This window comes from Chamaea fasciata, unplaced genomic scaffold (assembly GCF_029207755.1).
Source record: "Chamaea fasciata isolate MVZ Bird 193981 ecotype frontalis unplaced genomic scaffold, bChaFas1.0.hap1 SCAF_17, whole genome shotgun sequence".
In the NCBI taxonomy this organism is placed as follows: Eukaryota; Metazoa; Chordata; class Aves; order Passeriformes; family Sylviidae; genus Chamaea; species Chamaea fasciata.
This window is the reverse complement of record NW_027094102.1, coordinates 7986849-8002696: the sequence shown is the minus strand read 5'-3', so window position 1 is coordinate 8002696 and position 15848 is coordinate 7986849. Positions and strand designations below refer to the sequence as shown.

Below are 15848 nucleotides of genomic sequence, written 5' to 3'. Positions count from 1 at the left end.
ACTGGAGGAGAGCTTTAACAATAACAGGTTTTATTAGAAGAGATTAATATTGCTGAGTTTATAGGAAATTTTGGGAGCAGGAGTCGAGGAGAGGACTCTGCTGGATCTGTGTGTGTGGCTCAGTGGTGCTTGGTGCCAGGGGCTGTGTGTGGGACTAAGCCCCCAGTCCTCCAGGGTCCTGGCTGGGTTTGTGCATGGAGGAGATGGCTGGACACAGCTTTCTTGGCTCTCTGATCCCAGAGAGGGTGGCTGGAGTGGGGGGAGCTGGGGGTCCCCACCCCGGAGTGTTGGGGGCTGCTTGGTGGGGAAAGCCCTGGGCTTGTGAAGGGGCTGAGCTTAATATGCAAGTCACTGCTGGGGAGGAACCAGCCTCATGAAAATGCCATTTCCACACAGTCCCTCTCCCAGCCATTATCCTGCCTCAGACAAAAGCAATTTAGTCAGCATCCAATAAAGCAAGGGCGATAACGAAGCCGAGAGGAGCTGGCTGTGACAGGCAGGACAGCTTCTCCTGCCACCAGCACCCACCTGCTGGCTGGGACTGAGGCTGTGGGGAAAATCTCTGGACAGCAGCACTGTGAATCACAGGTTCTGGGTGGGGGTGTCTTGGTGTAGGTCAGCTGTACCAGAGCCCTGGCTGGGTGATGTGGTTGGTTCCTGGGCACTGGGCAGTGATGGGACAACGCTGCCCTTGAATCACACGCCTGTCCTGCAGGATGGCAAGCCTTGGCATGGGCAGGCTGGCTCCTTGGAGTCCCCACCACAGCACAGCCGAGCAGAGCAAGGCTGGATGCAGCATCTGCACCTAATGGATGAGTTTTGTCAAGCACTACAACAACACAGAAAACTGCACCAGCCCCAAGGGCGCTTGGAAACCAAAGACAGTATTTCACCTGCCTGCCCTGTCAGAGCAGCTCTGAAGGCTCCTTTGTATAGAACCCAACCAGCGTTAAGCACTGAACAGATACTAAAGAAGAGTAAAGCCGACCTGCAGCCCTGTCCTACTGGATAAAAAGCCATTGACTTGTGTTCTCCCTGAAGAAGAATACAGGAGGAAAGCCTGAATAAAACGAGTGAGACAAGGGGAAGTAACTTCAGCTGAGGGATGTGGCAGCAGAGGCAGTGCCCCTGGGCCCACCAGCAGACTTGTTTTGGATGTTGACCCAGGATCCCAACAGTGATGCACAAAGTCTGCTCCATATAACAATCTATTTATTGCTTTGGTTTTTGTATTTCTGAGCTTGCTTCCAAATTTAGTCAAAATCTGCTCTTTTGCTTCACTTGCATAGATCTTCCCCGAGTGGCAAGAGGCAGCCTGCTGCCAGGAGCTGCTCTGGTGAAGTTGAGGGATCCAGGAGCCAGTGGGGTCTGGGAGCAGCTGAGCAAAGCAGTGCCTGTTGATTATCTCTGCAGCAAGACCCTGGGGATGTGGGAGCTGGAGATCAGGGGAGAGGCCCCTCAGCAGGGGGAGTGAGTTGACCCTAATGACGAGTCATCCTCTGCTCACTGTACCACGTTGTACCTACTTGGACAAACCATGGCACTGCTGGGGTGCCATGGTGCTCACAGGCCCTGTCACCACTGGCTCTGACCACAGGCAGACACAGAGACTGTACTGGGGCACGGGCAGGTGCTTCATCTAATTCTCCTTGGAGTGGGGATTAGAAATGGCCTGAGAACCGTGATCTGGGCATGAGAGAAGTTGTAAATCACTCTCAGGTGTAAATCAGGGCTGGCTGATCCTCTACAGAACCTCATAGAGATAGAGAACAGAGCAGGTTTGGTCGCCTCCATCTGCTCTCAGCAAACTGCAGCTGTGAGGAGCAGCCCTGATGCTTCTGAGAGGACACATTGTTCTTGCCAGTAACATAGGTGAGGAATTTATTGGAAATGCACTTTAACTTCTGAGATTAATTGCTTTTAAAGAGAACAGGTTTATAGTGCACCCCAAACAAGATTCTCTTACTGTGAAGGGTAAAGGCCAGAAAAAGCTTTTCCTTTGAGTTGTCGGTCACTGTCCAGCTGAGAATGGGAGGGATCGTCACAACTGTGAAGAGATCAGAGAGGTGGGGGGAGGGGGGGGTGCTATAGGGGCATCCTCCCAAGGATCAAGGGTTAGGAAGTAATTTCTGGAAGATGACTCACTCTTCATACTGAAGAATTTGGAATAGATGTGCCATTTTCTCTGCATATGGTGCTGGTGAGGCACAAGTCAGGAGGAGTCAGGATCATGTACCCACCTCATCCTCAAACACTGCTTCAAAAAATAAACCTTTTGCCATGGGGACGTTGTCTCAGCCAGTGCCCCAGACTGGGCAGCCCCTCCTCTGCCCCGAACCATTTGGGTCCTCAGTGATGGTGTTTTCCCAGGTGAGCTCTATCCTGGTGGTTCCTCTTTCCCATCCCAGCTGCTGTGTAGGTCTGTCAGGAAGGAGATGCCTCCTATGTGCTGGTCCCAGGACCTGTGCCCTCCTGCTGCTGCAGCCTCTGGAGCAGGAGCAGCACGTTGTCCGTGAGCTCGTTCCGTGGCCGCCCCATCCCGCTGAGCTTCACTGGTCGCAGGCTGGCATGGGGGGGCTCATACCCCTCGGGGCAGTACACCTCATTCAGTAGCAGCCAGGTGCTGTCAGGGTCCACGTGCATCAAATGCAGGAAAACACTTTGGAAAACAGTAGGAAGAGAGGAAAGAAGTGTAAGGACAAGGCATTTTGGTTGGCACCCAACAGGGTTATTAAGAGCTAAGGAAAGCTTTGATGCTGTTGGCAATCTCTGGCAGCTGCACAAATTCAGCTTTTACAGAGGGCAGCACAATGCCCCCATGCCCCAGGAAGCAGCTCTGTGTGTCACAGCTAATGGCACGTGGGAGAAGAATATGATATCACACAGTCACTTACCGACATCAAACAAGCAGCTGGTGCAGAACTGACCCAGGCTTGGTGCTGGCACAAGTGTAAACCTGCTTGTCCCGCACGCTGTGGGGAGGTGACTGTGGGTGACTGCATGTGCTGTGCATATCTGAGATCTTTTAGACAACAGCTCCTGCAGAGATCTTGGGAGAAGTTGTCTGTGTTGTTCACCACCCTCTCTGGTTTTTGGGGAGTGAGAGAGTTAACCCATCTGGGCTTCCCTGCCTTTCCAGAGGTGGCAAACCCAAGAGTATTTGGGGACAGCTGCCCAGGCGGGGTCCCAAGGGAAGCTCAATGCTGTATTTGAGGGCTTTTTGCTCAAGTGAGATCTCCCACCATCCCAAGTCCTTATTAGCTGCCTCCAAATTTTTGTTGATCTGCACAGCACCTTTCACAAAACAGGATTTTAAACCCAAACCAAACACAACTTTCATTAACAACAGAATGAAGGAAAAGAGCAATCACAACTTCCTCTGAAGATTAACTGCTGTGTTGATGGTTTTCACTTTGCATTTCCATACCTCAGTAAGATGGGATTTGCCTTTCCAGCATGTCCTTCACACAGGGCTCCAGCTGTGAGCTGCTGGGACACAGCTGCTGCTGAAGAGCAGGAAGCTCAAGGAGTGAAAGAGCAAATGCTGATTTGTGTGACCTACACTTACCCACCCCCTCCTGCCAGTTCTCCCTGCAGCAACCTTTGGGCTTAGCTACATCTGTGTCAGGGTTTAATGCACAGAAGGTTTACTGGGCTTAACTGGTATTAAACTCTCTGGCTGTGCCATGAACAAAATTAGACTGGAATCTGCAAGGCCTCTTCCTGAATGGTGCTGAGTGCTCTGTGAGCACCAAAGGCACTCAGCACTCACCACACCCATGGTACAGTTTTCCAAGATCCCAGTAAAGCCCAGCCATGTGTCTTCAGGTCTCTAGTTTTCAGTGAAATCACGGAGCTGTGAGGAGAGCAGCTGCCAGATCAGGTAATGGGAAGAGAAATCCCAGAGTAGGTCTGTCTCTGCTCCCCCAAGAAGTACAGGACTGAACTCCCTCTCTAAAAGCAAAGATCACTTGCTACAGAAGCCACACAAAATCCAGATCTGATTGCTGTCCAAATTTCTCCTGGAAGAGCTTTCATCCCTAAAGTGAGGTTGCTTCCAAAGCGGGGAGAAATCCCTTTGAGAAGCTCTCCTCTGAAAGGGAGTGCAGTGCATGGGTAGCGTGAAAGAGCAGAGAAATGAGATGAAGGTAGGAGAGCTCCCTCTCCTCTTCACAGTAACCCTGTAGCTATGGTTTCTTACTGATGCACAGCCAAAGCTGTTGCTTTTGCCTCTCTGCCATTAACACCTCACCTGTCCCTCAGTGCAGGTCTCTGAACAGCAAGAGGGGAGATGTCACCACTGAAGCTGTTGACAGTGTCCCCTCCCAAAGGTGGTGGTGGTGCCTATCTGCCTGCTCCAGAGAAACCAGTGGGAATGTGCTCTACAGTGATAGCTGGGCTTGGCAACAGCTGCCTCAGCAACACGCCCTTATTTCTGTGGACTGGCCAGATGCAGGTGAGCTCCCAGGACTCTTCATTCCCCTGGCTTTGTTCCTGCAGCTCTGCTGACTGGAAGGGGAGGACTGGCCCACTCATGCCAGCCCAAGTGAGGGGCTGGTGGGGCAGGGTGTGGAGCTCTCCAGACAATGCCCTGCCTGTGCCCTCAGCTTGGCTGTGACAGCGGGAGCACATGGCTCTGTGTGCCAGCAAACACCAGCTCCAAGTGGTTCCACCCAGTTTTCAATGGGCTGCTGCTGGTGGGCAGCTGCAGAGATAATCCTCACTCCTTATGGCTGGGATGGGAGCAGGCAAGGACAATGAATTGCTGTGAACATGGGAAATGGGGAATATTGTGCAGCAAGCTGCTGATCCCCAGCACACACACAGCTGTAGCTCTTACACTCACAGCACAGACACTCTGCTCTCCAACCTCTTCCCAATCAGTTGCTCCAGGGAGAGCGACCCTCAGAGATTATCCACACCCTGGAGACCTCACTGCCTCTGGTGCCCATAATGGCTCGAGGCTGTGATTATCCCTGATAGCCTGGAGTGCTCTGCAGCTTAAAGAACAACTTGACTTTTACATTTTCAAACTAACTCTGGGGTAGTTTCCAAGCAACCTGTTTCCATAGCAAAGAATCCTGGGGTTAATCCAAGTTTGTTTTCTTTTGTTGCTTCTTTTTTTTTTTTTCTTAAATAAAACTTTATAGAATTTTGCCTTAAGCAGGTGGCTGTTCTGACATGCTTCAATCCAGCCTGGGAGTGACAGCTGACAATGAATATCCAACAAACCACACAAGCGAACCAGAAGAGGTAAGCTGCATAATCAACCTTGGTATCAAAAGTCCCAAAATAGCTCATATTCGTCCCAAGTGTGCTAAACTTATTCTACTAGCACAGAGCAATTTGGCTATTGTTGCCGTGTCTCCTCCCAAGCTCCAAGCAAAGCCATGGTAAGTGAGCAGACTGGCAGAAGGACAAGGCTTCCTGGCTTCCCATCCCTGCTGAATGCTTAACTGGATACAGCCCACCATTGGCTTTGGTAAAAACTGAGGAAATTATTTTGGCATCTTGGGGGGGAAAAAAAAAATCATTCCTTTCCAGACCACTGACTGAAAGGTCATTGGCTGCAAACATTTAGTAGGAATTAAGTGTCAATTTCAAAACAGTCATTTGAAACTGAAAGAATGGAAAACTACTTGTCAGTTTGACAGGGGCCAGTGACAATTTCCTAATCTCTTTTCTTTCAAGGTTTTGTGCCCTGAAGAGAAAAGCTTGTCAGGGATGATGCCACTCCATAAATTGATGAGAAGCTCAGATTTACATATTGTGACTTTCAGTTTCTACCATCTCCCTCAGCCTTGTTCCCAGTGGTGGGGGCCCCACACACCCCTCGCCTTGTCCAAGTCTTTCTGGGCATTTCCCCACCCTTGCATGGGATCATCTTCAATGATGGCAAAGGCTTTTTTAGTGCTCCTTGGCATTCCCAAACTGTTCTTCAGTAGGTTTGGTCTCTTTAGTGATTTTGCATTTGGTTTTTGTTTGTTGTTTGGTTTTTTAAAAAGCTTTGGATAATACTCTCTTGGAATACTCTCAGCGGTCATCTTCTAGTAAAGCCTATTGTTATTGTCCCATTTTCTCTTCCTCAGATGTCCTGGAGTTCTTTTTTTCTCCAGCATCTAGTTTTGCCTGTTGAGTATTGCATGAAGCTGCAGTTAGAAAAATCACTTCCTCCCACAGCTTCATCTAATAACGCTACAGGGTCCCATAAATGGGATTAAGCAGACTCCTTGGGGCATGATAACATCCCTGGATGACAGCCAAATTTTTTTTTTTGTGTGTGTGTGTGTGTGTGTCTCTCAAGCACCTTGGCCAAAATTTCCCACTCAGCCCTCTGCATGCTTACAGAATCCTCATGTACTCAGTGTATGATTTTTGGAGCTACAACTGACTTTTCAAGTCCTGACCTTGCTCTTGACAGGTCACAACCCATCAGCTGAATAAGAATCCTAAGAGCTGAGCAAAGGCCAGTTAGTATAAATCACCATGGCAAGCTGATTCCAAACATCCTTTTACCTCATATGATTTCTGCAGTGATAAAGCTGAGTTATGTGACGTACACTGGTGCTCAGGCTGGGGCTAAGATTAGTTCTGGTCTATCTGTTTTTAGAAGCATTTAAAATGCAGAATTTCTCATGTATCAGGCTGATAACACTGCCCTTGCTGAGATGGAGAGGGCCTTATGTATGACAGCCTGTGTCAGTTTGCAGGATTACTTTCAGACACACAGAGAGCAAGAAGAGCCAGAACTTACAGGAATGTGGTGGTTCAGCAGCTGGAGAACAGAAATGGAAGGGTGGCTGAGAAGTGACTATTATCCTGATACAGGAGCTGATTGTTATGGTCCAAACTAATTCTGACTTTTCCAGGCTGAAGCCTCATATCAGGGAAATAAAAGTGAGTGTGATACAATGAACTCTGATACAACCAGGCTCCAAGACCAGGGATAGCACAGGACTGAACTGAAAAAGTTAAACCCAAAAAAAACCTCCAAATGCTGCCATGTCCATAGTGTCAGGCCAGGCATGATGTAAGCCTCTGCATACATATGCTTGGTCAATGGAATTAAACAGGAGACAGAAAGGGTTTCTGTAAGCAGCTTGGTTCACTGACATATGTGATGTATGTTGCATCAAAAGCATGGGGGGAGGAACAAAATATATGGCATTTCCCTCTTAAAATATAATAAAAGTAACATACAGGAGAAAAACGTTACTTGCCCCGAACTTTGCTGCCCTTTTGCTCCAACAAGTGAGCTCACTTCACCATACAGCTTCCTACAGGACTCATTTCATATTCCCCCTATCCCTGCTGTTGGGGGGAAATTGCACAGCTTTGCAAGCTGCTTGGTTAATGATTTAAAAGCTTCAGCTTCCAAATATCTAGATGAATCCTGGTGTTCTGCTTTTCATCCAGCATTGCTTGCACAGACTGAGGCATTATTGCATTAAGGGGACGCACTCCCACAGCATAGAGCCCCTCTGCAGAACAAATGCTGCTGGAGCCTGCTGTGCTGCCGTGAAAGCCTCCAAGGTAAAAATAAACCTGCTCCCACCCGTGCAGAGATACAAACAAAGGAATGCTTCAGCTCCGGAGAGCGCTGGCTCTGAACTGCTGCCCAGCCACACAAAGCCCTTCACACCCTGCACCCCCGGGAGCCTGTGCTTTGTGAAAGGGAACGGATGGGCTGCACTTCCCTTTGCTTCCCTTTCCAGCAGCCTGCCCTGGAAATCTGAAACCGCAGAGCCTGCGGAACCTACTGGTTTCCCCTCCCCTCGGGGGAGGGCAGGGCTGGCCACACAGCAAGGGAGAGGGTGGCTTTCACCCCCGTCCTTCGACAGAGGGATTTATGACCCCTGTTCTGTACCTGGACTCCTGAAATCTCCGGCCTTGGTTCCAGGTGACAACATATGACAACAGTGATTTCTTATCCTGACAGCAGAACATGCTGAGCAGGATTTTGTACACCAAGCAGCAAAGTATGTCTGTCAACACTTCCTAGAACTGGAGTGTGTTCACCTAAAGCATCTTTGCTCTTTCAGACTCTCAGAGCAACACTTGTGCCAAGACTGACAGCTTCCCAAACAAACTCTGGTCCACCTGGCAGAGCCTGGGTTGGAGCGAGGGAAAATGGAAGGATAACAGAAGTAAATCCCCCAGCCTGCAGAAGGTATTAAGTGATAAAATACAAGGGAATGCCTGGCACATCCTCTTCTCTAGCTGTATTCCCTCTGCAGTTTGATGCCACCAGCGGACCAAGAGCTTCAAGTATTTGGTTAGGAAAAAGCAAGTAGCACACCTTCCCCTCTGTCCCCAAATGCACTGCAAGGTTACCTGTAATGCCTGTGCAAGCTGACAACTGACCTCTCTAACTCATTTTGGGGAGTAAACGATACTTCACCACAGAAAACTTCCAAGAGAGGCCCTGTTGTACAGGACTTGGACATGCTGGAAGGTGGAACAGGAAAGGTGCAAAAAGAATAGGATCACGATGCTCCCTCTATCCCCCACTGTTTGTACACCCAACACACCTGCATTTAAGAGACATTACCTCTGGGCAGCTTCTTGCAGTTTCACAGGTTGCTTGGCGCTGAGGTAAATCAGGCAGGCATCTGCCACTTTATTCAGGTCACTCTCGCCTGCAGAAATGGAACAGGAAAGAAGGGTAGGAGGTGACCTCCTCAGCAGCTGCTGCCTAATGGAATCAGCTCAAAATTGGCAGCAGAGGCTTCAGAGCCTTTGAGCTGTCTGACCTGGAGCTCTTCTGACCTTGCCTTTTAAGCATCTTGCTGCAAAGCCAGGAAAGCAATCAAGGGCACTGAGAGGAAAAGAGCAACTAGCCAGCAAACCTTCTCCCTCAACAAAGTCAGTTCCAGAAATTTCACTTGGGGAGAATTTCAGAGCTTCATTCAATAGAAGAGTGTGAGGTGCTGGATTTAAAGGGTCACCCAGAGATAAGTCCATAATGGAACCAGTCAAGCTAGCCAAAAGTCTTGTCTAGGCTCCAGTTTGTCCAGTAAGAACAAAGTGTGGCCCAACAGGCCCTACAGCAACGCAGGAACTCCATCCCATACCTTCTTCTCATCCACAAGTAGGAGGAGCAGTCAGATTTTCCATGTGGTGGGAACCTTCTCTCCCATTTGTCTCCTGGGGAGAAAAGAGTCCCCAGCACCTCTTTACAGAGCTCCAAAGGAGAACAGATTCAGGCTAGAGAAGATCAGGAAATCAATTCCGGGGGCAGAAGGAGGAGAAGCAGCAAGTTGAGAGGAGAGAGCAAAGTCTGGCAGAGATCCACACAACCTGTGCTTCCCCTGGTACTCACCCATGTCCAGCCTCTCGCAGAGAGAGCCCAGGCCCTGCAGCACAGCCAGCTGCAGCTTGAAGGCCAGTGTGTGGCTGTACACAGGCCCAGCTCTGGCACTCACTGGGGCCTGGCTGAGGAGGGAACTGGTCAGCTTGGGCAGGACATCTTTGGAGAACCTCTGCCTCAGGAAGTCCCCACATGTTCGAGCCAGGGTACACAGCACCTAAGAGAGACATCAATTACAGGGGACAGTGCACACACACTGGCCTGGGAGGAGCTCGGTGATCCACACCAGCCTGGGGGATTCAGGCATTCACTCTCCCTGGAGAACTGTTTTTGCAGATGAGAGCATTGTGACCACACCTGTCCCAGTTTCCCCATAATGAGCAGAAGGTGAATGTTTGAGAGGCTGAGTGAGCTGCACACTGCTCTGCAGTGTCACCTGGTTGACCTCCTGGGCTGCCCTTCCCTCATTAGCACAGTAAAGGTAAGAGCAGCTGTGCAGCCTTACTCAGAACTGGTGGAGGAGACTGATAGAAAATGCCATTAAATATCATTATATCCTTAAATCTCTTTTGTGGTGCAGACTACCCATCTTTCCAAGCACATCAGCAAGCAGAAAGGCCAAGTGGCCACAGAAAAGGGCACCCAACACTACTGGTGTGTGCCCAGGATCAAACTCAGCTTGGGTAGAGAATGGCCCTAAATGCATGTAAAACCAAAGGGGGATCCATGTGGCCAGAACACTGAACTCTCTTTTGGAACTTCACTGAGCTCACGGTCTCAGTGTGCAGGACTGAGATGCTGGTTATGTTGTGTTTGCTTTACACTGATATGACACTTCTTGTCCTGGAATTTAGGCAGGAAGACACTCTGGGGGGAATTGATACAGCAAAACCCAAGCTGGGTGCAAATTGTAATGATGACTTGAACTTTTCAAGAGTTAATTAGATTTTGTGCAGCAATCTCTACCTCCTTTCAGGGCAGGCACATGATAGGTATGGCTATTCTGAGATTCTAGTGTGTGGCTTCTGGAATTTGGGGAATCAAAACTCTCTATTCATGCTGAAGGATTCTAAAATGAATCTCACTCTGCCCAGCAGACAAATTCCTCTGCAATGCTGGGGCTGGCAACCTCTGGAAACATGCTTTACTGGCAGGCCTTTGAGTCAGGAGGAGAAAGGAGCCAGCTGAAAAGGTCAGGAGCTCTTTAATAGTGTAATTATAGGGCCAAGTCTTTGTTCAACCCCTCCCCTCCCTTGCCAATGCCTCAATCATGAAATGTTCCCCTATCTTCAATCTGAGACTTCCAAAGAGGATGCTGGGCCTGTGTCTCCAGCAAAGCCAAGCTACACTGTACGATGCCCCTAACAGCTGCTCAGGCTGTAGAGCTGTTTTTCTCATCCCTGAAATAACCACCAACATTGCTGCTTCCCCCTGGAACAGCATCAAGGCTTTACCAGTGGACAAGCTGCAGTGAGAGTGGTACAAACCCACCGACAGCAGAGCATGGTGACCCCATGCTCCAAACCACATTTAAACATGGCTGTAGGAGCTTGGTGCTCTCTCCTGAGCTGCACTTCCTGCCCAAGCCCCAGCTGGAAATGCTGCCGGCAGTCACCTCCATACCTTGAAGGCTCTGAGCACTGCCAGAGGGTCATCACTAGTCAGCCGGGTGACGAGAGCTGGCCAGACACGGTGAGCCATGGGAAGCAGATGGTTTCCGTGAGGATGGAGCACGGTTACACAGAGTTCCAGCACGTCCAGGACCTGGGCAGGAGGGGAGGGAACAGACTCTGAGTGCTGCAGTGCCAGGCATTCAGGTGGATCCCAGCATCACGTCAGGAAGCCGGGAGGAGGGGTTGAACAGCAAAGGGTGCAGTTTTACCGCAGCAGGAATGGGGACAAGTGAACAGTGCCTAGAGACCAGGCCTGTTTGGAAAGGGACAAGCACTGCAGTGACACAACCTGTGCTGGGTACAGAGCTGGGCTGGGAGCAGGGCAGGATTCCTGCCCTGATCCCACAGGCTGAGCTGCACACTTGGACCCCACTGCGGCTGTGGCAGCAAGATCACCTGGCAGAGCTGGGACTGCTGGGATGAGAATCTGGGTTATGCCTCATTTTTCTGTCTCACTTTGCACTTTAAAAGAAGGCCACCTTCAAAGGGTTTTCATAATTAGAAAAAAAGCCAGGCTTTTAGCCTTGCTTATCATCACCCCAGCTACTTCAAAAACATTCATCAGCCTGTGCACTGCAGCCTGAGGAAGGGGGATGGGAGGCACAGATGGAAGAAAGATGCTTCTGTTTTCTCCATCAAAGGACAAAGCACAAGACTTAACTGTCACGAGCATCAAGGGAAAGTGCCCAATACAAAGCCACTCTTAAGATTTTGTTCCACCTGGCTGCCATTCCTAATCCAGAGCGCTCCCAAAAACCTACCTCCCTTTCTCTTGCCAGGTTTGGAGGATCTGAACTGCTCGAGCATATGGCAGCACAAACCTGGGGATGGCAGGGAGCCCAACCTGCATGGCACACACGCTGACGAGTTACCAGCCCCTTCATGGGCACCATCTGTCCCCTCAGAGCCGGCGATTACCGACCTTCAGCCGCACTCGGAGGCTCCCGTCAGACAGCAAGTGGATGCACCTCTCCATCACATCCCTGGCCAGCTGAGCATGGATTGGCATTGGAGCTTCTCCTTCCGTGTCAGAGTTAGGCTCTGGCTCAGCAAGGGGAACCTCATCTGGAACACAAAACCATTACTGAAGCCATGAAAATAACTTGAGAGCTCTGGGAGATCACAGTACCCACCCACAACCACTCTGCAAATTCCTGAGTAAGGCCTTTGGCATTTTTTAATGCGCTTAGATATAGTTAAGCCTATGAGTTCTGTGAGTTAGTGTCAGGTTCAGTTAAGAGTGTGGGGCTAGGGAATGTTCACTTTCTTTACTGGACAATGCAGCTGGTCTGACATTTGCAGTCTCTTCTCACCATGGACTTGTTTCCCATTGATTTTTATTAAAAATGAAAAGCCTGGGTATTTAAAGATGAAGTATTTAAAGGTCAGGATTGCAGCACAGCCCAGAGAAGACTAAAAAGTTCCCTATATTAATGTCTGCAGTGCCTTCCAAGGCCAAGTAAGAAGGGAGCTGTGGCATCATTAGCCAGGAGAAAACAGTACAGAGATTCCCAAGGGAACTCGAAAAAAATGCATAGGATACTGGAAAGGGGAAACTTCAGGTCCTGAACCCAAATGAACTGTTATGAGCTATGAAAAAACACAGTGTGTTTGTGTCTCAGAGCTAGAGAAGCCTCGATCTGCAAACATTTGGCTCCCCCACTCAAACAGAACAAAGCGAGAACACCCAGGAGCACTTTACATGAACCAAGGTCAGCCCAAAGAAGACCTGAGACTGTCAGCCTGGTCCCAAGGCCCCCATGTGACAAAAGGACATCTTGGAGGTCACAGTCTCTCGGCAAGCTGACCATGCTCCTCTCCAGCCATGCACAGCACTGACCTGCCTCCTCCTCCTCCAGGTCAGGAAGATCGCCCTCTGCGATCTGCTTCTGGCTGATATAGTCAAGGAAGAATCGTTCCAATTCTTGACTTGTCATTGTCACCTCCTGCTGGCCCTGGGACCGAGCCCTGCTCTGCCCCTTGTCAGTCTGCCCCCGGTGGTCCTCCGAACTGGGTATTCCAAACCACTGCACTGCAAAAAAGGAACTGACATGTCAATGAGCAACCACGATCCCCTCCTGCACATCAGCAAGGTGTCATGGATTCCATGAGAGATGAGATGATTCTCACACCTCATGGGATTGCACTTGACCGAGGCACCTGCTGTCACATCCCAGTCACCTCCTTGACAGTATGTGAACGTTAAAAAGGAATACACGCCATGTGCTCCTACAGAATGTCCATGGGAGCAGTGAAAGCCTTCCTTTCTCAGCCACTAAAGGCCATGCTCCTGTGAAAGGCTGCAGGCCAGGCAAACTAGAGAGGGAAAGCTACTGGTGATCATTCCTTGAGCACTGCCCCAGCAAGCAAAGCACAGTGGCCATCACACTACAACACCCTGGCTACCTGGAACCTCCCATGGCAAGTGGAAAGGTCCAAGACAAGTACCCTTAGTGACAGCAAGGCTGAATTACACAAAGTAAGCATCATTTTGGTACCTAGAGCAGTCATGACTGAGTGGAGGACCCTGAGGAAGGTGGAAGCCTGGCTATTGTATGACTGATCTAGCGCAGACAGGACATCTTGGATTACATCTTCTACCAGTGGCAGCAAGCTGGCATCCGAATGCCTCAGCATCGTGTCCAGGACCTGGGACGCACGTGGCTGGTATGCCAGATGGCGCAAATTCAGGGAAATCCCGTTCACCAGATAGTCAGAATTCTCATTGATCAAACACCGCACCGAGTCGTAACCACAGGCCTCACATATGTCTGCCAGTGTCCCCAGGGCTGTCTCACTGATGAGCAGAGTCCTGTCACCAGCCTTTTCCAGCACAGGGTAGAGAGCTGACAGCAGCAGCAGCCGGAACTCCTTCCCAAGGACTGCAGCAAAGCAGCCAACACCCTCCAGCTGGATGCAGATCTGCCAGATGTTGCTGTTCATGGTGCGGGTTGTGGCTGGAGGCTCCGGGGACAGAAGCAGAATGCTGCTGGACGCTCCTCCTGCACGGAGTCCCAAGTGCTGCACTGACTGCTCAGGGCTGCTTTCCTCTGTGTCAATGCTAGTGACCAAATACCAGTTTGCCTGGTCCATGTACTCATCCAGAATGGATGTTACGGACCCTTTGAGATCGTCCACATTCAGTGGAACTTCCCTCTCCTGCAGGAAATCCACTCCCACTCCGGCAGCTCCCGTGACCAGCTCGTTGAGGATCATGGCTGCCTGCTTTCTGTACAGGGCAGACTCATTGTACAGCCCCATGAAGTGATCCACAAGCAAGTAGAGGTTCCCGTAGTAGCCAAGGACACGACACACTTGCTGAAGGAGCTGGAAAACCTTCTCCTCCGTGAAGAAGCGGAAGTATTTCTTCTGGCATCTGCCCTTCTGCACACCCTGCTGCAAGGGGCCTGGAGGCCCAGAGCGCCTGGCCTCCACTATCTTCACATCTGTCACGTCCAGCTCCAGAACCTGCACCAGAGCCTTGGACAGGCGCTGCAGGTGGGACACGGAGTTGAGGACAATGTTAATCTTGGGGCCCAGCAGCTTCAGGTAGCCAAGCAACAAGCTTAGCGTGGAAACCTTGCCCATGTCATCCTGAGAGTTCATCAGGCGGGGAAGAGCTGTGGCAAGGGAATGGAGGTTCTCAGAGAGGACATCAGCAAGAGCCCTGTTCTGTGCCACAATCCTCTGCTCTGCAATCCCTTGCAGAACTATGTTACACCTGCTCTGAACTTCGCTGTTTTCATCATTAACCAGCCCAACCAAGGCCTTTAAGAGGTGACTGAACGAGTCCACCAGTGACTGACTGCAGTTCCTCAGTAAGTGGTGGACCAGCTCCACCAGCTCCAGTCTCACCTTCCAGTGCGGGTGAACTGAAGAAGATTCAACCACTTTGTGCAAGAGAAGAGAGAGTTTTTCAGCAGTACTTTTAGTCCAGTCATGTCCTCTGTGGATCATTAGCTCAGATATTCTGCTGTGTTCCACTGGCAGCTTTTCCTTACTCTTTGGGATTCTGGCTAGCTGTTTGTCAGCCATGACCAAGCCAACAATCAGATAAAAGAGTCTGATGGCAGAAACGGTGGTTTTGTGACCTTGTTTGATGTCTCCAGCAATAACTCGAGACAGTGTAATAGAAATCCCGGGCAGAAAAGAAGCAAACAAATCCCCACATTGCTGTGCCTCATCCTCATTCAGGTGCCGGTGCTCCTGGCAGTCACACTGCAGAACCAGGACCTGCAAGCACTCCAAAGCAGAGATCTTGATTTGCTTTGCTTTTTCTTGCTCTGCAAGTGTCAGAAGCAAAGACACAGCAAATCCTAAGAGCGGAAGGGTGGAAGGTTGGTACAGAGACAAGATAACATCCCCATAAGCCGAATGCATCAGAGTGTGGAGTGCCTGGATCACGGCCAGCTTCAGCTCCTCGGACAGCGGGGCGGCTTTGCCCGAGCTGGGAGGGGGGGCGAGGCAGGTGCAGAGCTCAGAGAAGAGCTCCTGCAGCAGCTCCTGCTTCTTCACGCACGTCGCCGCAAGCACGGAGGAGATGCACTGCACCAGGCTCTGCACCAGCCGCTCCTGCTTGGGCCCCGGCACCCGCAGGGCGAAGCGCAGCGGGAACAGCACGTACTCCTGCAGCTCCTGCAGGGCCGCGCCGCTCACCCCGGCCAGGTGCGCCTGCAGCTGCCGCACGTTCTCCACCGTCTGCACCCGTGTCAGCTGCACGCAGACGGGGCGCAGCGCCCCGAACGCCGCCTGCGGGGTGTCGAACACGGCCATGCCGGGGGGTCCCGCCGGGGGCCGGGGCCGCGCTGGGGCCGGGCCGGGCAGCCCTGAGGGTGCCGGAAGTGACGCCGTGCTATCAGCGCCAC

At 50.8% G+C, this 15848-nt stretch overlaps 1 protein-coding gene across 1 annotated transcript; it reads right to left on the bottom strand.

Annotated features, from left to right (window-relative positions):
* Positions 1 to 9: 9 nt before the first annotated feature.
* TTI1 (TELO2 interacting protein 1) lies at positions 10 to 15756 on the bottom strand. Its single transcript, XM_066198898.1, has 7 exons — positions 13482 to 15756; positions 12824 to 13015; positions 11906 to 12048; positions 10934 to 11074; positions 9323 to 9527; positions 8552 to 8639; positions 10 to 2659 (listed from the first exon to the last, which is right to left on the bottom strand). The coding sequence occupies exons 1-7, from the start codon at positions 15754 to 15756 to the stop codon at positions 2443 to 2445; spliced, it is 3261 nt and encodes a 1086-aa protein (XP_066054995.1). The 3' UTR covers positions 10 to 2442.
* Between the last annotated feature and the right edge of the window lie 92 nt (positions 15757 to 15848).

Coding starts and splice junctions, on each gene's coding strand:
- TTI1 (XM_066198898.1), bottom strand. CDS start 15,756: ATGGCCGTGTTCGACACCCCGCAGGCGGCGTTCGGGGCGCTGCGCCCC. Junction 13,016..13,481: donor CTCAGTCATGACTGCTCTAG/GTACCAAAATGA, acceptor CCTTTTTTGCAG/TGCAGTGGTTTGGAATACCC. Junction 12,049..12,823: donor CCTGGAGGAGGAGGAGGCAG/GTCAGTGCTGTG, acceptor TTTGTGTTCCAG/ATGAGGTTCCCCTTGCTGAG.